Here is a 23,162-nt window from a genome sequence, read left to right on the forward strand (position 1 = left end):
GCTAAAAACAATTAAAAGCAGCTAAAACTAAGCTAAAGACAATTAAAAGCAGCTTAAACTAAGCAAAAAATGAGTAAAAGCAGCCAAAACTAAGCTAAAACCAAGTAAAAGCAGCTAAAAATAAGCTAAAAAAAAATAATTAAAAGCAGCTAAACTAAGCTAAAACCGATTAAAAGCAGCTAAAACTAAACTAAAAACAATTAAAAGCAGCTTAAACAAAGCTAAAAATGAGTAAAAGCAGCTAAAACTAAGCTAAAACAATTAAAAGCAGCTAAAACGAAGCTAAAAACAATTAAAAGCATCTTAAACTAAGCTAAAAATGAGTAAAAGCAGCTAAAACTAAGCAAACAACAGGTAAAAGCAGCTAAAAATAAGCTAAAAACAAGTAAAAGCAGCTAAAAATAAGCTAAAAATAATTAAAAGCAGTTAAACAAAGCTAAAAACAAGTAAAAGCAGCTAAAACTAAACTAAAAACAATTAAAAGCAGATTAAACTAAGCTAAAAATGAGTAAAAGCAACTAAAACTAAGCTAAAAACAAAAGCAGCTAAAACAAAGCTAAAAATGAGTAAAATCAGCGAAAACTAAGCGAAAAACAAGTAAAAGCATTTTAAACTAAGCTAAAAAGGAGTAAAAACAGTTAAAACAAAGCTGAAAACAAGCAAAAGCAGCTTAAACTAAGCAAAAAAAAACAAGTAAAAGCAGCTAAAACTAAGCTAAAAACAAGTAAAAGCAGCTAAAAAATAAGCTGAACATAATTAAAAGCTGCTAAACTAAGCTAAAAACAAGTAAAAGCAGCTAAAACTAAACTAAAAATTAAAAGCAGCTTAACCTCAGCTAAAAATGAGTAAAATCAGCTAAAACTAAGCTAAAAAACGAGTAAAAGCATTTTAAAACTAAGCTAAAAATGAGTAAAAGCAGCTAAAACTAAGCAAAAAAACAAGTAAAAGCAGCTAAAACTAAGCTAAAAACAATTAAAAGCAGCTAAAACTAAGCTAAAAACAATCAAAAGCAGTTAATAAAATAAGCTAAACATAATTAAAAGCAGCTAAACTAAGCTAAAAACAAGTAAAAGCAGCTAAAACTAAACTAAAAATTAAAAGCAGCTTAACCTAAACTAAAAATTAGTAAAATCAGCTAAAACTAAGCTAAAAAACGAGTAAAAGCATTTTAAACTGAGCTAAAAATGAGTAAAAGCAGCTAAAACAAAGCTAAAAACAAGTAAAAGCAGCTTAAACTAAGCTAAAAACAAGTAAAAGCAGCTAAGACAATGAAAGTATCTAAGACAAAATAAAAGTGGCTAGACATAAAAACACACAGCTAACAACACTTAAGATTATTATTATTATTATTATTATTATTATTATTATTATTATTATTATTATTATTATTATTTCTTGAACTTCATTGAGAACTTCAGTTGTTCTGCACTAATCAGGCCTTCAGATCTGGACCGTCTGTTAAACCCAGGTTATTCAGGGTCAGTGTTGGCAGACCTCAGCTGTACAGACAGTAGTAGAAGGTCCATTCATCAGGTCCTCTGTCAGAGGAAAATCCATCCGTTTTCTTTAATCAGATGGAATCAGACTCACTGTGTTTCCATTCTCATGGTTTGTTGAATATAATAACATGTCTTTGCAGTGTAGTTGTTATCCTTACAAGTATATATGTTCAGTGTTTCAGTTCTGTTCATATTATTTACCAGGTGTCCTGATAATTATTAATTAGTCCAGACAAGTACACTGTTAAAAGGGGGTGTCTAAAAACAAGAGAAAAACACTAAATCTGAGGTAAAAGGACTGAAAACAAGTGAAATATGTGTTCATGCAGAAAGAGAATTAAACTTGACTCAGATTAAATCTATAAATGATCCTGTCTACAGATGAATGAACTCTGAAAATAAGAAATTAACTTAAAACATGATCAATTATCCAACACTTCTAAATCTAAGTTTGTTTTATCTTGGTCAGAACCACCTCATCTACAGTGTAACATCTGCTGATCAGACTCTGCTTTGAGGTCATATATTTTATAAAATGCTGCCATCATGTGGTGGAGATTAATAATACATAGTTTAGTATTATAGAGATGTTTTAAACCAGGTGTCCAGGATGAAAACACAATTCAGAACAGAAAGTTTTAGAAATCAGATTAACCCTTAAAGACCCAAACGTCCACCTTTTAACTCTTAACCCTTTCATGCACTGTCCACTCCAGTGGACAGTTCTTCTCCAGCTGTTCTCTTGTATATTCATGGGTTTTGTTGTTTTAGTTCCATATCAGCCAACACAGTGGACACTTATGCACCATCCCATACACTGTAATTCAGATCATGACTGTAACTTTGCTGTTCTTGATAAACCTGATCTGCACTAACATGTTTGAGTGTAAATCAATTGTTATTTCTTAGACAAGAAGGTTTTTTTTTTGCATATTATCTCCATGAAGTGAGTAATTACTAGCATTAGAATATGTTAAAATGTGAGAAGACATCAGATTAGCAGCATTAAAAATGTTTTTATTTCATTGTTTTCATATCACTCTCTGATATTGGGTTTTAAACACGTTTCTTTACTTCAAAAATTAAATGCATGGATATTTTTGTAACTCCACAGAAAAAAAAAAAACTTGATCGCATTGTGTTTTTCATTGCTAAACACTGAAGAAAAAAATCTTGACTAAGGTTCTCATAATTCGAGCATGAAAGGGTTAAAGACCCAAATGTCCAACTTTAACCCTTTTTTAACCCTTTATTCTTGTAAATAATAATAATAATAATGATAATAATAATAATAATAATAATAATAATAATAATAATAATAATAATAATAATAATAATAATAATAATAAACTTTATTTGTATAGCACCTTTCATACAGAAATTGTAGCCCAAAGTGCTTCACATTGATTGAAAAAAATACAATATTAAAATACATTAAGATTTGATTAGAAATACAATAAAATAAATATAAATATAAAAACAGCGCACATTAAAATATTTGATTATGCATAGAATTTTTGAAGTGCAAGAAATAAGATGAAATTTGAAATACAATAAAATAAAAAATAAAAACAGAAATACAATAAAATAAAATAAAAATAAAAAAACGCACATTCCTGGTTCCTGAATTGTGACCCCATTTTTATCTCCTTTCAAAGGCTGATGAGAATAAAAATGTTTTTAATTTGGTTTTAAATATATTCAGTGAACTGGCTTCTCTGATGTCTTTTGGAATTGTATTCCATAACTTTGGTGCATAGTTAGTAAAGGCTGCGTCCCCCATTTTCTTTGTAATATTTCTGGGAGTCGCTAGTAAACCTGCGTTTGATGACCTCAGTGTTCTAGTTTGTACATAATCGATCAGTGAGTTTGCAATGTAACTTGGTCCGGTTCCATTTAGAGCTTTATACGTGAGGAGTAGTCTCTTAAAATCAATTCTGTAGGTTACCGGTAGCCAGTGCAGGGAAACCAACACTGGAGTAATGTGCTCTCTCTTCTTGGTTTTGGTGAATAACCTAGCTGCAGAGTTCTGAATCAGCTGAAGTCTGTCTGTGGTGCTTTTTGGGAGACCTGTAAGGAGTGCATTACAGTAGTCCAGTCTGCTGGAGATAAAAGCATGGACCAGTTTTTCAGCATCCTTTCGATTTATAACCGGCATTACTTTGGCTATGTTTCTGAGGTGGAAGAATGACGTTTTAGTGACTTTCTTTATGTGGGACTTAAAGTTTAAGTCTGAGTCTATAATGACTCCCAGACTTGTCACTTCTGGTTTGATCCAGGAAGTGAGTTTGCCCATCCTACTCATCAGCATTTCCCTTTTTGCTTTTGGGCCAACAAGCAGGATTTCAGTTTTTTTCCTCATTCAGTTTCAGAAAGTTCCTGCACATCCATTGATTCATTGCTGTGAGGCAGTTTGTAATGGAATGGATGGCTGTCACGTCATTGGGTTCTGCGGAGATGTATATTTGTGTGTCGTCCGCGTAGCTATGGAAGCTAACATTATGTTTTCTGATATCTCCAAGTGGTAGCATATATAAGGAGAATAGTAGTGGGCCCAGGCAGCTCCCATGTGGAACCCCATAGCATGTATCATGTGTGTTTGACACGTGATCTCCAAGCCTGACGTAGTACTGTCTTCCCTTAATATACGTTTTGAACCACTGTAGTACACTGTAAAATTATGACTCTTTTTGTATTCGACTTTATTCTCATAAAATTACGGATTTTATCTTGAAATATTGTTACTTTATTCTCATAGTGACAAGTGTTTTAATTCTATTTATCTTAAAAATACATTATTTTCATTAAATTATGAGGTTTTTTTTTTAACCATGACTTTATTCTTGAAATATGATAACTTTATTCTCATAAAATTGTGGGTTATATCTCGAAATATTATGACTTTACTCTTGTAATGACAAATGTTTTGATTCACTTTATTTTAAAAATACGACATTATTTTCATTAAGTTATGAGGGTTTTTTTTTAACTATGACTTTATTCTCGTAATATTACAACTTTAATCTCCTAAAAGTCTGACATTATTTTCATTAAATTATGAGTTTTTTAAAACTATGACTTTGTTTTCATAATATTATGACTTCATTCTCATTAAATTATGACTCTTTTGTATTCAACTTTGTTCTCATAAAACTTCAGGTTTTATCTTGATATTTTATGACTTTATTCTCATGGTGAAAAGTGTTTTTATTTTCTTATGTGGCCTTAAAATGCTGTCGTCTATGGAGGAGGATTAGGGCCACTGGGGAAAAAAAATTCAAATTAAGGTACAATAAACTTTTTTCAATTATTATTCTGAGAAAAAAATTTGAATTCTGAGATTCAAGTCAGAATTCAGACTTTTTTTTCCCTCAGAATTATGACTTTTGGAGCAAAACTTAAAAATGTCTTCTTCAATTTGTACATTTAAACGGATGTATAAATCCAGTGTAATAACAAAATATACAACATTATCTGAATAAGTGTATATCTAGTTATGATATAGAAGAATGCATAAAATGAGATATTATTGTAATTTATTATCAAGATAAGAAGATATTATCACATTTATTCATCATTGTATTTGTAGTAAATATTTAAAGTGCATATAAATATTATAGTTTATGTTAAAAACAGGTGATTATGTAAATGTGATTGTGTGTGAGGTGACTAAAACAGTGTATGTGAATGGTTTGTATGGATGCTTTGTGTTACTGTAAAAATTATGTAGAAAAAAACAGTGTGTCAAAGCAAAGAAAGCGGATTTAATTTAATTATTAGTTTGTAAAAAGGGGGTGGAGTTATCAGATGAAGCAAATTACATATGTACTTGGAATCCAGGGAGAGATATTTACAAAGAAATGGAGTCCCATGATTAAACTTGTAATGCAGTAAGCATTTAGAAGTGGTCATATACATGTGTGTTTTTGGTCATTTATGTTTCGTTTGTGATTAATTGTAAATAATAATTACCGCAGATGTTTTGGGTTTTTTTTTTTTTTTTTCTTTCTTGTGTGCCATATGGGGATGTTTGATTGAATATGTTAATGTATATAAAATGTCTTGTATATTTGTATGAGCAAACCTACGGAACTGTATTGCATTCACACAAAAAAATAAATTCGGCTCTGTTTTTCTAAATTGAATATCTCATTAATTCAGAAAAACAGAGGCAATCTTAAATTTTTTCAGGAAACAGTATCTCGTTAATTCAGAATTTTTTTCAGAAAACAGTATCTCTATTCAGAAATTCTGAATTAACAAGATAATGTTTTCTGAAAAAAATTAAATTCAGCTCTGTTTTTCTGAATTAACGAGATACTGTTTTCTGAAAAAAAAAATTAAATTCTGCTCTCTTTTTCTGAATCAATGAGATAATTATCTCGTTAATTCCGGATTTATTTTTGTGTATGAAAGCAATAGGCTTCCATACAAAACTAAATAAAATTAAGTTTAAAAAAAAATTAAAAAGGGGGTGGAGTCTATCAGTTACACTTTATCCCACTCTTTTTCAAGCACAGAAAAAGTTTTGTTTGACCATGTTGTATGGGTCTTTGTTCTCTGATGATTCTATGTGCTCAAAATAAAAACTAAACTAACTAATCTCAGAATTCTGACATTTTTCTCATAATAATAATAATAACAATAACAATAATAAACATGTATTGGACCTTTTTTTTTTTTTTTTCCCAGTGGCCCTAATCATCTTCCCTCGTCATCCTTGTTAATTTCTCCAGTGTCATTTTTCTTTTCATAAACTCCTCCCAGGGGCCCGGACTGAACCTTTTGGCGGCCATGTCTTGGTCCGCGGGCCTTATGTTTGCCTCCCCCCACCGTGGTAAACAAACCTGCATCAATAAACCAGTGTGACTGAATAATTGACAGCCTGTTGGTCTCCATCCGTGACGTCATAGTCGCGGAAGTAGAGGCGCAGTGTGCGGAGGATGCGTCCTGCCTGGAGACGCTCAGGGACGGCGGACCTGAAGGAGGACAGACAGACGGACAGCAGGTGGACACGGATGAGACCCACACGTGATGCTCTGTGGACTGTCCTCTGTGTGTTTGTCTTCATTGCGCATGTGTTTCCGTTTCAGACTCGCGCAGATCCTGTCGGTGGAATGGGTGCGCTTCAGTCCGCACCTGCGCAACCGGAGTACAGGGACCTGGCGGACAAGACCGGCTGTAAGTAGACCTGTCCACTGCACCACAGCCTGTCTGTCTGCCTGTCTGTCTGACACACACCCAGGACACACTGATCAAACACAGAATTATCCTTGAACCAGTTTAAGTTGAACCAAGTATCCGTGTTTTTAACCCTTTATGGTTCACTCATAGAAACACTGTGGAATTCAACAGTTCAACCTCAGGGTGTTATTAGAGGACACAAACAGACTGTAGGATTTATGGGAACATTCTCTGTATATTTTTATTGTTATGTAGAAAAATCAAGGTTCATGAAATTACAATTACATTTATGCGTTTGGCAGATGCTTTTGCCCAAAGCGACTTTTATAATGCAATAAATAAAATAAAATAAATAAAAAATAACTTAAAAGCAGCTTTAACTATGCTGAAAATGAGTACAAGCAGCTATAACTAAGATAAAAATGAGTAAAAGTAGCTTAAACTAAGCTAAAAATGAGTAAAAGCAGCTAAAACTAAGTTAAAAATGAGTAAAAGCAGCTAAAACTAAGCAAAAAACAATTAAAAGCAGCTAAAATTAAGCTAAAAATGAGTAAAAGCAGTTAAAACTAAGCTAAAAATGGGTAAAAGCAGCTAAAACTAAGCTAAAAACAAGTAAAAGCAGGTAAATACAATTAAAAGCCGCTAAAACTGAGCTGAAAACAAGTAAAAGCAGCTAAAACTAAGCTAGAAACAATTAAAAGCAGCTTAAACTAAGCTAAAAAAAAAAAAACGAGTAAAAGCATCTAAAACTAAGCTAAAAACAAGTAAAAGAAGCTTAAACTAAGCTAAAAATGAGTAAAAGCAACTAAAACTAAGCTAAAAACAAGTAAAAGCAGCTAAACACAACTAAAAGCAGCTAAAACTGAGCTGAAAACAAGAGTGAAGCAGAATATAGTTAAATTGGTCTAATTTTTCTTAATTAATGTAAGTTTTTTCATAGTTGTTCACATCATTCACATTTTTTAAAGGATAGTTTGTGGATGTAAATGATTCCATAATGTAATTCTACTTTTTTCACTTTAAAACATAGACCAAAGTTTGTCGTTGACATTTTTTATACTGGGGGGGGGTCAAACATGCGGCTCAGGGGTCAAATCCAGTCCACCAAAGGGTCCGATCGACCCCTGGGATGAATGTGTGAAATGAAAAAATTACACTGAATATATGAACGATCACTTTTTTCATAGTTTTTCACATTATTCACACTTTTTTGAAGGATATTTTGTAGATGTAAATAATTTCATAATGTAATTCTACTTTTTTTTTATTCTTAAACATACATAAATGTTTGCATGTGACATTATTTATAGGTTCTGCTGTTATTATTGTTCTGGTCCAGTCCACTTTAGCTCATATTGGACTGAACTGCTGTAGGTTTTCATGGAGTAGGTCAGTTGTACCACTGTGTTTTACATAAAATCTGAATAGACAAATCTTCTGCTGTGACACAGAAGGTGGAGGCAGACTTTACTTCCATGATCTGAGTCAGAAAATCAGCTGTTCCCGTCCAAGTCCCACCGTATCCCATCCATTAGGGTGGTCCTTATTTTTCAACTTTCAAATGTTCATGTTCTCACCCCACCAATTTGTTAGGATAAATTAAAAAAAAAAATTCTGGCAAAATTTTAGGAACATGAACCAATATTTAGAGGTTGCTCAAGAAGTTTAAAATATAACAGTTAACCGTATTCGGTATTTTTCGCATGTTACATGCTGCATTGTGTGCCAGGCTTCTGGCCTGCTGTTTAATGATTTATGGCTGAAATTGGTTCATTTGATCATATACAGGGTGGGGAAGCAAAATTTACAATATTTTGAGGCAGGGATTGAAAGACAGTGTATGACCAATTAGTTTATTGAAAGTCATGAGCATTTATTTGCCACAAGAAAATTTAGATAATAGAAAATGTTTTTATTCTGTGTCCTCCTTCTTTCTCAATAACTGCCTTCACACGCTTCCTGAAACTTGCGCAAGTGTTCCTCAAATATTCGGGTGACAACTTCTCCCATTCTTCTTTAATAGTATCTTCCAGACTTTCTCGTAATAGTTTTGCTCATAGTCATTCTCTTCTTTCCATTATAAACAGTCTTTATGGACACTCTGACTATTTTTGAAATCTCCTTTGGTGTGACGAGTGCATTCAGCAAATCACACACTCTTTGACATTTGCTTTCCTGATTACTCATATGGGCAAAAGTTTCTGAAAAGGTATGGATAATAGTGTTAGGTATGATTATGACATCAGTATATGTTTGGTTTCAAAACAATTGACGTAGTGCCTGCTGAGAAAAAACAACTAAATGTTCATTGTAAATTTTGCTTCCCCACCCTGTAGATCTAGGCCTTACGTATTCTGACTGTTGGTAACCACATGTGGTGGTTTTACCCAGTCAGCACATCACTAGATGAAGCTTAAAATGTCCATATTGCTTGGATTTGCTGACCTCATCTCCTAATTTTGGGTTTCCTCCAAAAGGTGCTGTTGTGCACAATTTGTGTGGAATCACTGTTTAGTGTTTTAGTAAGTAGTAATAATAATAATATATTTTATTTATAAGTGCCTTTCAAGACACCCAAGAACACTGTACAACAAGATAAAACAAACAATCCATAAAATACAAAGAAATAAACAGATTAAAACAAATGATTACTATATATAGAAATGAAGTTGTAGAATGGAGAGTAGAGCTTATGGGGGGTAGGCTATTCTAAATAAGTGAGTTTTGAGTCTGGATTTGGATAGTGGTATGTCTGTGACAGTAAAAACATATCTGAGTGAAGCACAGACAATACTCTGATGCAAGAAAGGCCACGCTGCTCAGTGCTCCAGAGTGACAGTAGATGTTAATCAACATTATCATCATGCATTTTTCAGTTCAATATTCAGTCATGAATGCAGGACACTATTTTTGTTCATTTGTTTCTTGCTATTTTGTAACATACTTGTAATATACAGAGTGGGGAAGCGAAATTTACAATGAACATTTAGTTGTTTTTTCTCAGCAGGCACTACGTCAATTGTTTTGAAACCAAACATATATTGATGTCATAATCATACCTAACACTATTATCCATACCTTTTCAGAAACTTTTGCCCATATGAGTAATCAGGAAAGCAAACGTCAAAGAGTGTGTGATTTGCTGAATGCACTCGTCACACCAAAGGAGATTTCACAAATAGTTGGAGTGTCCATAAAGACTGTTTATAATGGAAAGAAGAGAATGACTATGAGCAAAACTATTACGAGAAAGTCTGGAAGTGGAGGAAGCAACAAAAAACGTACCAAAGCTTTTATTAAAGCTCTCAAATCCAAAATCCTAAAGGATCCAACCAAATCCATGAGAAAAATGGCAATTGAACTTGAGGTAGACAACAAGACTGTTAGAAATGCAGTAAAATATGATTTGAAGTTAAAATCTTACACAAGAACACCAAAACACTTGTTGACAACAGCAACAAATCCAACTTCAGCAATTTTTGGGAATCATGTTTATGGCCGCCTTCTAGCCCAGATCTAAACCCTCTAGATTATACTATTTGGGGCGTTTTAGAACATGCTACCAATAGAACATCACACAGCAATGTCGACTTTCTTAAAGATACTATTAAAGAAGAATGGGAGAAGTTGTCACCCGAATATTTGAGGAACACTTGCGCAAGTTTCAGGAAGCGTGTGAAGGCAGTTATTGAGAAAGAAGGAGGACACATAGAATAAAAACATTTTCTATTATGTCAGTTTTCTTGTGGCAAATAAATTCTCATGACTTTCAATAAACTAATTGGTCATACACTGTCTTTCAATCCCTGCCTCAAAATATTGTACATTTTGCTTCCCCACCCTGTACATGTGACAACAGTTACGATCACTCAACTCAAGACAAGATGATAATTGTGACTTGAGTTCTACGATCTTTTGCGAATACATGCATGAACTTTTTTGGCTTGTTTGTTCCTTTTTATGGATATATTGTGTAGTTGTGCACATGTAGTTAATGTGTGGGTGTTAATAAAAGCAATATTGCATTCCATTTTGTAATGAGGCGTGCGTTTGTAAGAACGGTGAAATTTATGCAATATTTAACGATTTTGGAAATATTTGAAGGCCTTGAGCTACCCCCAGATATTTTCAAAACAATCTGACATTTTGCACAGTTTGTTTTTATTGGCATCCTAACAAATTTAGGGGGTGAGAGTTGAACATTTCCAAAAAAAAATTTTTGACCCCATATAAGGACCACCCTACCCATCCATGCTCTGCTTTATTTCAGATGTGTGAAGGCTGCTCCTGCGTTTGCATCACACCAAAATTCACCGAACGTACGTGACACTAAAACGTCTCCGGTTTGTTTGTCTTCCTCTCTCAGTTTCGTACGAACAGATCGGGGTCCTTCACAAAAGGTTCAAGCAGCTGAGCCACAATGAGCCGACGCTGCGGTGAGTGCAGGAATGTGCCCCAAGGTTTATGTTCTGTTGATTTTTGAGACAAAGAAGGAAACAGTTCTGTGGAAATCAGCTGAGTGTGTAAACAGAATTCACTGGAAGTAGAAACCTGCAGAACAGGTCTGAGGTCTGCATGTCTAATGATTATGTACAACTGCATGGGCCGACACTAGCCACGCCTTCAAATGCATTTTCCTCCAACAGACGAGATCACTTCAGTGCAATCCCAGACCTGGCATGTAACCCTATCCGTGCACAGATCATAGAGGCCTTCTTCGACAGGAGGTACAGTGGCATTTTATACATACATCTGCTTTATTCTGTTCTCTGTTCACCCATAAAGGCCTTTCTGAAGTGATTTTTCACCATTTACTATAATATTAGCCTCTGTATTTTGCATTTTTTCAGAATAAATCCAGTATTTTCTATATTTAATTCACTGATCATGTAGATGTTCATTAAAGCTCAGATTAAAGTTGATGGTTATTCTATCAGGAACAGATCAAACTGAATAAACAGTGTCTTTTTCAGTCCAATCTGTCATTAACTGAACATAAACCCAGTGTGTCCATCCACTGTCATTGATCCAACTCCATGGGTTTAACTAGAGAGTCAATGTTTCAGTTGTTTTTTTGTTTTTTGTTTTTTAATCAATTTTGTTCATTTTATTCATTACTTTGACTGTTTTTGTTCATTTTGTTGCTTATTTTTTTCTTCATGTTATTTATTATTTTTTATATTTTCTTTTTTTTCCCCAATTTTGTTCAGTTTGTGTCTTATTTTGTTCATGTTACTTATTATTTTTGTTAACTTTTTTTATTCATTTTTGTCCATTTTATTGATGACTTTGGCTGTTTTTGTTCATTTTGTTGCTTATTTCATTCTTCTTTACTTAATTTTAGTATACTTTGTGCTTTTTTTTTCATGTTATTTTTCATTCTGTACTTTTTTTTGGTTCATTTTATTTAATCTATATATAAACCCAAGAAAGGCGCCTATAAATAAAATGTATTATTAATAATATTAGAAACAGATCAAACTGAATAAACAGTGTCTTTTTCAGTCCGATCTGTCATTAACTGAACATAAACCCAGTGTGTCCATCCACTGTCATTGATCCAACTCAAGATGATGGTGTTTCCACGGTAACTACGGAGCCTCTGAACATCCAAATATGGTCATATCTAATGACCATGAAAAGATGAAGAACTGTATTTGACACCAATTATTGACATGGTTTGGTTTAGTTTAGTTTATTAGTTGATTATGTCATGGAAAATCAAAGAGTCAAGATTCCAAAGTTTATTTTCCATTTATGTAGATTCACATCGGAATTCATGTGTGGTTGTTCAGAGAGTCAGATAAAAATACTAGAAAAAAAAAAAAAATTCTATAAAAAGAAGCTATGTACATCTATAAATATATAAGATAAGATAAGATATACTTTATTGTCCTTGGGGGTAAATTGGTTGTAGGCAGTAGTGCATGGGGGGGCTGTAACTCCATTACAGAAAAGCCAGTACAAAGCAGAAGACATGTGAGTGCAGACACATACTAATAAATAACAGCGCAGACACATGACAGCAGTAAATAACACCAATGACAAACGGAAACATGGGACAGGATACAGCACCAGTACATACATAAATAAAACTACTGAACAACCCTAAATCCAAAATATGGAACAACATCAAAAGAATTAAAAGCAAATGTGATTAAAAATATTACCAATAAAGGATGAGACACCACCATCAGTAATAGAGATAAAATGTCATAAATAAGTAAATAGTAACCAGCCATTTTCACAGTTACTATCTATCTATCTATCTATCTATCTATCTATCTATCTATCTATCTATCTATCTATCTATCTATCTATCTATCTATCTATCTATCTATCTATCTATCTATCTATCTATCTATCTATCTATCTATCTATCTATCTATCTAGTACACAAAAGCCATTTGCTGGCCGTGCTATTACCATAGCATGGCGCCATCCCAATTAATTCCAATTAATGAACTGCATCAGTAATAATAAAAACATCAGATTTATCTAACATGACTGGTATCCTGCTGTAGTCTGATGACAATAGGAACCAAAAAAACAATATATTACAGCACATTTATTAAAAACAGAGAGTTAAGGATAAGAGAGAACAGTGAAGCATCAGCACAATCATACAGAGACAGAACATATGTATATATATATATAATATGTGTATATATATATATATATATATATATATATATATATATATATATATATATATATATATATATATATATACATATATGTGTGTGTGTGTGTGTGTGTAATTTTAATTGTGTTTTATTTATTTTTAACAACTTTGTATGGTGACCTTGAGTGTCCCTAAAGGCACCTATAAATAAAATGTATTATTATTATTATTATTATTATCATTATTATTATTATATACTCCAAACCCACAGGGTTAAAGGCAGCCGTTTGGGTCTTTAAGGGTTAAAGGTAAACATTCGGGTCTTTAAGGGTTAAAGGTGAACGTTTGGGTCTTTCAGGGTTAAAGGTGGATGTTTGGGTCTTTCCGGGTTAAAGGTGGACGTTTGGGTCTTTAAGGGTTAAAGGTGAACGTTTGGGTCTTTAAGGGTTAAAGGTGAACGTTTGGGTCTTTAAGGGTTAAAGGTGAACGTTTGGGTCTTTAAGGGTTAAAGGTGAACGTTTGGGTCTTTAAGAGTTAAAGGCGGACGTTTGGGTCTTTAAGGGTTAAAGGTGAACGTTTGGGTCTTTAAGAGTTAAAGGCAGGCGTTTGGGTCTTTAAGGGTTAAAGGTGGACGTTTGGGTCTTTAAGAGTTAAAGGCGGGCGTTTGGGTCTTTAAGGGTTAAAGGTGGACGTTTGGGTCTTAAAGGGTTAAAGGTGGACGTTTGGGTCTTTAAGGGTTAAAGGCGGACGTTTGGGTCTTTAAGGGTTAAAGGCGGACGTTTAGGTCTTTAAGGGTTAAAGGTAAACGTTTGGGTCTTTAAGGGTTAAAGGCGGACGTTTGGGTCTTTAAGGGTTAAAGGTGAATGTTTGGGTCTTTAAGGGTTAAAGGCGGACGTTTGGGTCTTTAAGGGTTAAAGGCGGACGTTTGGGTCTTTATGGGTTAAAGGTGGACGTTTGGGCCTTTAAGGGTTAAAGGCGGACGTTTGGGTCTTTAAAGGTTAAAGGTGGACGTTTGGGTCTTTATGGGTTAAAGGTGAACATTTGGGTCTTTATGGGTTAAAGGTGGATGTTTAGGTCTTTATGGGTTAAAGGTGGATGTTTGGGTCTTTATGGGTTAAAGGTGGACACTTGGGTTTTTAAGGGTTTAAGGGGGGCATTTGGGTCTTTAAAGGTTAAAGGTGGACGTTTGGGTCTTTATGGGTTAAAGGTGAACATTTGGGTCTTTATGGGTTAAAGGTGGATGTTTGGGTCTTTGAGGGTTAAAGGTGGATGTTTGGGTCTTTGAGGGTTAAAGGTGAACATTTAGGTCTTTAAGGGTTAAAGGCGGACGTTTGGGTCTTTAAGGGTTAAAAGGTGGATGTTTGGGTCTTTATGGGTTAAAGGTGGACGTTTGGGTCTTTATGGGTTAAAGGTGAACATTTGGGTCTTTATGGGTTAAAGGTGGACGTTTAGGTCTATATGGGTTAAAGGTGGATGTTTGGGTCTTTATGGGTTAAAGGTGGACACTTGGGTTTTTAAGGGTTTAAGGGGGACGTTTTGGTCTTTAAGGGTTAAAGGTGAATATTCGGGTCTTTATGGGTTAAAGGTGGACGTTTAGGTCTTTATGGGTTAAAGGTGGATGTTTGGGTCTTTATGGGTTAAAGGTGGACACTTGGGTTTTTAAGGGTTTAAGGGGGACGTTTGGGTCTTTAAAGGTTAAAGGTGGACGTTTGGGTCTTTATGGGTTAAAGGTGAACATTTGGGTCTTTATGGGTTAAAGGTGGATGTTTGGGTCTTTGAGGGTTAAAGGTGGATGTTTGGGTCTTTGAGGGTTAAAGGTGAACATTTAGGTCTTTAAGGGTTAAAGGCGGACGTTTGGCTGTTTAAGGGTTAAAAGGTGGATGTTTGGGTCTTTAAGGGTTAAAACCACACCAGACCTGTTAACGTTTCCTTTGTTTCTTTTTGTAGAAACTATCGTCAGAATAATGAGGGGAAAGTGGAGGAGATCAGCTTTGAGGAGTTCCTGGTGGTCATGTCCCACTTCAGACCTCCGTCCATGAACATGACAGATGAGCAGCGTGAGAGCATCCGAAAGGAGAAACTGAGATGTGAGCCTCAAAGGCAGCACACGATCCCCTTTCACATCCTTTATGACTCACACTCATTCTGTTTCCTGTCTGGTTTTGTCCACAGTTCTGTTCAATATGCACGACACCGACAACGACGGCACCATAACCCTCCAGGAGTACAGACATGTAAGTCTGAGACGTTTAGATCTGAGGAGGACAACCATGTCCATGTAGAGTCTGAGTCCATTATTGAGGACAGATGGTCCCACTGGTCCCACTGGTCCCACTCTAGTCCAAATACCTCATCGCACTTAAAATCAGACATAGTCACCTACAGAGGAAGTTTTCAGTGACATGTAAGAACTGATTTATAGACAATAGATCTAGATCAGGGGTGTCAAACTCATTTTAGTTCAGGGGCCACATTCAGCTAAATTTGATCGGAGGTGGGCCAAACCGGTAAAATAACATAATAATATATAAATAATGTCAACTCCAAACTTTTCTCTATGGTTTAGAGCAAAAAAAGTAAATTTACACTATGAAAAGGTTTACATCTACAACCTATCCTTTCAAAAGATGTGAATAACGTGAACAAACTGAAAAAATAAGTGTAATTTTAACAATATTATGCCTCAATTTATCATTTGCACATGTACATTATAACTTACAAATACACAAAACATTTAATAACAGACAGAATATTGTTAAAATGGTATTCCTCTTAAGAAATTTCAGGTTGTTCCCATTTTTTCAGGTTATTCACATTTTTTGCAAAATTCTACTTTGTTTTAGTGTAAATACATGAAAATATTTGCATTTACAAAGAGAAAAATTTGGAGTTGTTATTATTTATATGTTATTATGATAGTATTTTACTGAATCCTGCCCATGTGAGATTGAATTAGTCCGAATGTGGAACCTGAACTTAAAGGATTGTTTGTAACTTAGTGTAATTTTTGCAGTTTTGCACAAATTCATCCCAAGGGCTGGACTGGACCCTTTGGTGGGCCGGATTTGGCCCTTGGGCCGCATGTTTGAAACCTGTGATCTAGAAAATCGGATTTCAATAAATCTGACCAAGATAATTTTCACTTGTTCCACTGGCAGATTTTTATTTATTTATTTATTTATTTATTTATTTATTTTTTGCTTGAATTAAGTAAAAAAAACAAAAAAACAAAGTTGAATTAAGCAAAAAAAAAAAAAAAAAATGTGTCAGTGGAAAAAGTGAAAATTATCTTGGTCAGATTTCTTCAAATCAGATTTACTAGAAATGAGACAAATCCACTTGGTCAGATTTACATTTTTCCAGTGGATTAAATGGTTTTTGGCCCCAACAGGTTCATCCTCATCAGTCTGCATCAGTACAAACCATAAAAACAGTAGAAACAGAACCTGGACCAGAACAGGAGACCAGGTTTTTCTGAGCCTCATATGTGAATAGAATAGAATAGAATAGAATAGAATAGAATAGAATAGAATAGAATAGAATAGAATAGAATAGAATAGAACAGATTGCCTTTATTGTCATTATACACATGTACAACGAAATTAAAAGAGACAACTCTCTAGTGGTGCATAGTGCAAAACACTAGAAAAGAAAAGAAAAGAAAAGTAAAGAAAAGAAAAGCGTAAATATACTGTATATACAGAATAAAAACAAGCATGTCACCAACTAAGAAACAGTAGAGATAAATATATTTTGCACTTTGACCCTGGCTGTGGACACTAAGGATATATGTTAAATATATGAAGGTGGTTAGTGGGGCAGTGGTAACAGTAGTTGTTTGTGTTTTTCTGTGGTTCGTTAAACCAGTTTTAAGGACGAGTACAAATAGGTCACAGGAATATCAGACTTCTGTTAAATGACACAATAGGAGGCGAGGGAGTGGTTGAATCCATAAATAGGACAAATATCATCAGTTACACACACACACACACACACACACACACACATATATATATATATATATATATATATATATATATATATATATAACTGCAAAAGTTTTGTTTGTCCTTTACATTAGTTGTTTTTCTGGAGTTTAAATGAACATACATATTTTTTTCTCAGTCTTTAACCTTTATCCCATTCAGTTCTGTTTGGGTCTTTTTAGGCTGTGCATGTATTTACTGTATTTACTCCATTTTCTTGTTGTATCTGAAGGAAAAAGACAGAGACATAAATATGTAAGCTCATTCAAACACTGTAAAAACAACTAATCTAAAGGACAAACCAACTCCTAACAGTACTGTATGTATGTAAATGTCCCCATCTGTACTGTCTAGTTGTATTTGACCTCTTATCCTCGTGTGTGTGTGAAGGTCGTGGAGGAGCTGTTGTCTCGTAGCGGTGCACTGGGAAAGGAAACGGCCAAAAGCATCGCTGATGCCGCCATGTTGGAGGTGGCCAGTATCTCAATGGGACACATGGTGAGATACCTGTAAAGTCTACTCACAGTAAATACTCTACTTCATTATAATGTGTGTAACTTGTACTTTTCACTTACAGGAACCTGATGAATTTTATGAAGGCATCACATTTGAGCACTTCCTTAAGGTTTGTACAGATGTGTTCATCTTGGTGTTGAGCCCTTGCCCTTTACACCTGAACTACATACAGATGTCTTGGATCTGTTTCTTTGGGTTCTGGGGGCAGAGCATCCAAGCCCCTTCCTCTGTCTTTGAGGAACACTGATGACCAGGGTGGGATTTGTCAAAAAAACAGGGGTGGGGGCGTTTTTTTTGTGGGGGGGGGTGGGGGGGGGGGGGGGGGGGGGGGTTTGGAGCAGGGGGATGGTCCATAACTAATGTAACTAATGCTGGCGTGAAACTAAAGTGAACCATTACATCCTTTCATCGTCCAACTCCTGGTTCTATTCCTCTAGTATTCAGCAGATCTAACACCAAATGTTCACACCCTCTAACCTAGTGTTTTTCAACCTTGGGGTCGGGACCCCATGTGAGGTTGCCTGGAATTCAAATGGGGTCACCTTAAATTTCTAGTAATTGATAAAAAAAAAAAAAAAAAAAAAAAAAAAAAAACTTACTGATAAAAATATATGGTGAGTTGACAGAGACAATCACAATATGTAAAAGACATGACAAACTCTGAAGCTGAAACTGAAGCACTGTGGTTCTGTTTATCTGTCAAATGTTCATTGTGGTCAGTTTCAGATGCTGCAGCTCTTTCATAATTCATAGTTTGAGTTCTTGTTTGTTCAGTATTTATTGTCAGCCTTGTAAATCACAGCATATCCTGACCAAGGAAAATCCAATTCTAACTCTGTGCAGTAATCTACACCTGGCTTTTCTGCCTCCGTCCAGAATAATATACATTATATAGACTAAATGTCATCTAAAATTAACGTTTATTTGAAACATAGTATAGCAAACTATTCCAGGATCTAAAACACATTAATTTTAGCAAAAAAAATCTCTGTTTTGAAATGTCTGGGGGTTGCCAGAAATTTGTGATGATAAAATGGGGTCACGAGCCAAAAAAGGCTGGAAACCACCATTCTAACTGGTATCCACTTGGCCCCATGAATTTGTCACGTTAATTTATCATTTCTTGTTCGAGTTTAATATCGTTTGTAGATAGTTAGATCATCATACTGTCGGCTAGGTCGGAGTGAACTAGCTATCTAGCAAGGTGCACACGATGGCAGACAATGCTAATGGAACAGAGGGCCGAATTTATGTTTAAGTAACTTGACAATTTTTTTTATGTAAGCCAACAATGAGCTTCCCCTCTCTGAAAGACGAGCAGCCGCCACTGGTTGAAAGTATGTTGATTCAGGTTAATTTTCACGCTAGTGTAAATGCTGCGTTTCCACCACGTGGAACCGGCTCGACTAGACTTGACTCTGGTACCAGGTCCTATTTCCATTACAGGATACTACTGACTTTACAGTACCTGGTCGTCATAGCGATGTGGTGCGTTACTTCTGTGTCGTTTGCTCAGAGAGTCGCTGATACACTCCCTCGTTGCGTGTTGTCTTGTCAAACTCATGCTGAATTTTTACGTCGGCCACCAAAGACTGAACCTCCTGACTGAAGGGTGTAGTTTTACAGGCTGTCATCATGTGGATTAACCTGCCGACATATTTACTGTAAACTTCTGCATCTGTTTTTTGAGACAACTCTGACAATCAGTGGTCTGCTGTGTTATACATCACCTTTTAGTATCTGGTCCCCAGTCCTGGAACCTTGGCGGAGGTGATACCAAAAAACTAGTACCAGGTACCAGATTCCAGTCCTTTTTCGTAATGGAAACGCAAAAAAAAGGTCGAGTCGAGTGGATCAAGTCGAGCTGGTGGAAACACAGTATAAGTGACGTTATGTAAGGACACCCTGCCCCACCCACCCCCCCCTCCGCGCTCTGACAGATTGACAAGATACTGAATTTTAACGAAGGGTCCACACGTTTACCTATCATGGGCCAGCAATTGGTAGGTGCCCCCCCCCCCCCCCCCCCCCCTTCCCCGAGGATGAAATTCCAGATGGGGGGTGGAATAAAAACCAGATGGGGGGTGGATCCTCCACCCCCACCCCCTCCCCAACAAATCACACCCTGCTGATGACCAACATTTCAAATCATTCCTCCACATATTTATTGTCTAACTCAGGGGTGTCAAACTCATTTCTTTCAGGGCCACATTCAGCCCAGTCTGACCTCCAGTGGCTGGACCAGTAAATAATAGCATAATAGCCTATAAATAATGACAACTCCAAATTTTTGATATACAAAAAATAACAAGAAATTTTAAAAACATTACATTTTACAAACTAGCCAACAAAAAAGATGTGAATAACCTGAAAAAAACTGAAATTTCTGAAGAAAAATAAGAAGAAATAATAAGAAAAAATTTAATCATATTCATACGTGCATCTACCAAGACACAAACAGGCAGAATATTGTTAAAATTGCACTTAGTTTTCTTTAGACATTTCAGGTTGTTATATTTGTTCAGGTTATTGAGCATTTTCATTATTAAAGGATATCAGAATTAATGTTCTGTTGCAATAAATCAAAGAGAAAAAAATTGGTGTTGCCATTATTTATAGGCATGATGTCATATTATTTTTCACATTATCCAAGAAGAACATTTGGAGTCATTATTTTTAGGTTAGTATGCTGTTATTTGCAACTTCGACGCCCTTGACCTGTTCATATCTGCTGCACTTTGCCAGTCATCCGTGGGCCAGATTGGAACCTTCGGTGGGCCGGTTTTGGCCCCCGGGCCGCATGTTTGACACCTGTGGTCTAACTGGTCCTCATGGACTGGAGCTGAACCATGGTTCTGATCCACTGCTCATATCACCTTTGTAAAATCCACACTAGTATTTCATTTTTTAACACCATTACTACCTTTAGTTTGTCCTGTTGTTGACTTTTTCTTGAATGTGTTCAAACCTGAATGAGAGAACTAGACGTACAACTACTGGTCAAAAAGTTTTAGGAACACCCCCATTTTTTCCAGTTTTGTATTGAAATTCAAGCAGTTCAAGTCCAAAGAACAACTTGAAATGGTACAAAGGTAAGCGGTGAACTGCTAGAGGTAAAAAAAAAAAAAAAAAAGGTAAGGTTAAACAAAACTGAAAAATAATGTACATTTCAGAATTATACAAAAAGGCAAAAAAGAAATGGGTTAACAACTTAAAGCAGTTCTGCAGCAATGGAGGTTGATCAAGCCTTGAAAGTTGGTGCTACCAGTTCCTCCAGGTGTCCCAACGTTTGTGAATTCCTTCCAACCCCCTGTGTCTGCAGAGAAGTAGTGTTGGAACACACTTTGGTACCATACCGTTGTGAACATTATTTGAACAGTGTTGTACTGCAGAAAGTAGTGTGTTACTATAAAAATGGAAAAGAGGAAAAGGCAGTTAATGATAGAAGAGAGACAGAGCATCAGAAGACTGAAAAATGTAGGTGTGTCCTACAGAGAAATGTCCAAAGAAAGTCCAGGAGTCAGTCAGTCCAGTTTCCTTCACCATCCAAAGGCACTCAGAAACTGGACTGGGAAATGCTGACAGAAGAGGTCTGGAAGAACCAAAGCCACAACAGAATCAGAAGACAAGTTTATGACAGTCAACAGCTGGAGTGAGAGGAGACTGACAGGACAACAGCTGAAAGCACAGAGAAGATAGAGGAGGAGTAAGTAAGTCTGAGTTTACACTGTGAACAGAAGACTGAACAGTGTCAGGTTTGATCAGTCCAGAACACCTTCTTCCAGTCTTCAGTAGTCCACTGGTGGTGTTTCATGGCCCAGCCAAGCCTCTGTTTCTTATTCTGAAGTCTCAGCAATGGCTTTCTTGCTGCAACTCGACCCATCAAACCTGCAAAAAAAAACTGGAAGAATAGAATAGAATAGAATAGAATAGAATAGAATAGAATAGAATAGCCTTTATTGTCATTTGACAGTACAAAGTACATCAAATGAAATTGAGTTCAATGGTTTGGGACATCGGGCCGCTGCTCCTACTAGAGCGCTGCCACAAACCCTTTTCTTCAAAAATTGCAGTGAAGAACAGAAGATAATGCAAAGCACAAATAGAAGACATCATACAGTTTTCACACAGTACACGTGGACACAGGCTGGAATTTTTTCATGGATTTGAAAGGGAATTGGAGGACAGCGTGAACATTAGGCAGACAGCAGACGTGAAAAAAAACAATGGGGGTAGGGAAGATGCTTGAACTGTGTAATAATTGTGGAATGTGTGTGAAGATAAAGAGACTCCAGTGGGTCATTCTGTCCTTTTCAGTTCAGTTCAGTTCTTTCAGTTCTTTCAGTTCTTATCCAGCCCTATTGTTGTCCTGGCCATGGAAGATGTTTTGACTGCAGGGGGAGTAGATTTGAGAAGCACCTGCTGCTTCCTCAGCTCTCAGGGGAGAAACAATTTAGGAAAAAATTGTGTCAATTGCGCTGAGTGACCAGTTGATCAATTCCATATTTGCTGTTCGAGAGCTCAACAAGCAGGGGATTAAAAAGTAAAGTAAGTCAGACGAGACACTGCAAGCAGAGTGGGGAGGCAGGAAAAAAGCAGCAGATAGCAGAGCTCAGAAAAACACGTCCGCTGTCTTCGAAGGACAAGACAGAAATCTGGGCTGTTCTAAAACTTTTGACTGGTAGTGTATGTATACACATGAAATGAAGTGGACCAGACACAGACTGTGTTCAGTCCAGTTCCAGTCCAGTGTTTTAGGTCCTTTTTCTCTCTGTTTGCAGTTGCTGAAAGGCTTTGAAATTGAGTCAAAAATGAACATTCGCTTCTTGAACATGGACACGACCACCCTGTGTAAGTGAGGTTGGTAAATGAAACCACAGCGGGGCTTTCAGAGGATTCCAACACTTATCTATGCTTTGACTTTCTACTTGAAACTATATTTGTTCCACTAAACTGTGTCGCTTGTAATGAATATATGCCTTATGTGTGTTTCAATAACTATGCAAATACAAATGTAGTTGTGTCTGTTTGAGCAATAATCTAATCTAAGCCTGTGAGTAGTTCAACAAAGCAATAATCTAATATATATGGACAGAGCTGCAGACCCTGGAGCTCCGCCCTCCAAGAACCTTTAATATATGAACGCCATAAAAACTGCATTATCAGGGATGTTTAACTACATGTGTATGGATTTAATAAACACAGCTGGAGTTAGAGGAGTCACTGAAAATGTCCTTTTTTATTTGATAAATGTGACATTTTACTGGAATATTTACATCATGCATGTTTGTGCATCTGTGTGATAATAGATCCCATGAAATACAGGATGTCATGATTTGTTTTTCTGATAAA

At 35.7% G+C, this 23,162-nt stretch overlaps 1 protein-coding gene across 1 annotated transcript; it reads left to right on the forward strand.

The window, feature by feature from the left end:
- Positions 1 to 6,424: 6,424 nt before the first annotated feature.
- On the forward strand, positions 6,425 to 23,029 carry tescb (tescalcin b). The gene is made up of 9 exons (XM_030149845.1): positions 6,425 to 6,507; positions 6,593 to 6,680; positions 11,050 to 11,119; positions 11,330 to 11,410; positions 15,256 to 15,395; positions 15,481 to 15,542; positions 17,685 to 17,792; positions 17,872 to 17,919; positions 22,592 to 23,029. The coding sequence occupies exons 2-9, from the start codon at positions 6,617 to 6,619 to the stop codon at positions 22,667 to 22,669; spliced, it is 651 nt and encodes a 216-aa protein (XP_030005705.1). The 5' UTR covers positions 6,425 to 6,507; positions 6,593 to 6,616; the 3' UTR covers positions 22,670 to 23,029.
- Positions 23,030 to 23,162: the final 133 nt, after the last annotated feature.

The sequence above is a fragment of the Sphaeramia orbicularis genome, chromosome 12, assembly GCF_902148855.1.
Source record: "Sphaeramia orbicularis chromosome 12, fSphaOr1.1, whole genome shotgun sequence".
Lineage (NCBI taxonomy): Eukaryota > Metazoa > Chordata > Actinopteri > Kurtiformes > Apogonidae > Sphaeramia > Sphaeramia orbicularis.

What these genes read in the sequence shown, in the direction of transcription:
- tescb (XM_030149845.1), top strand. Translation starts at nt 6,617, where the DNA reads ATGGGTGCGCTTCAGTCCGCACCTGCGCAACCGGAGTACAGGGACCTG. An exon ending in CCTGGCGGACAAGACCGGCT is followed by an intron (nt 6,681 to 11,049) that starts GTAAGTAGACCT and finishes TTCCTCTCTCAG; the next exon opens with TTTCGTACGAACAGATCGGG. An exon ending in CCGAAAGGAGAAACTGAGAT is followed by an intron (nt 15,396 to 15,480) that starts GTGAGCCTCAAA and finishes TTTTGTCCACAG; the next exon opens with TTCTGTTCAATATGCACGAC.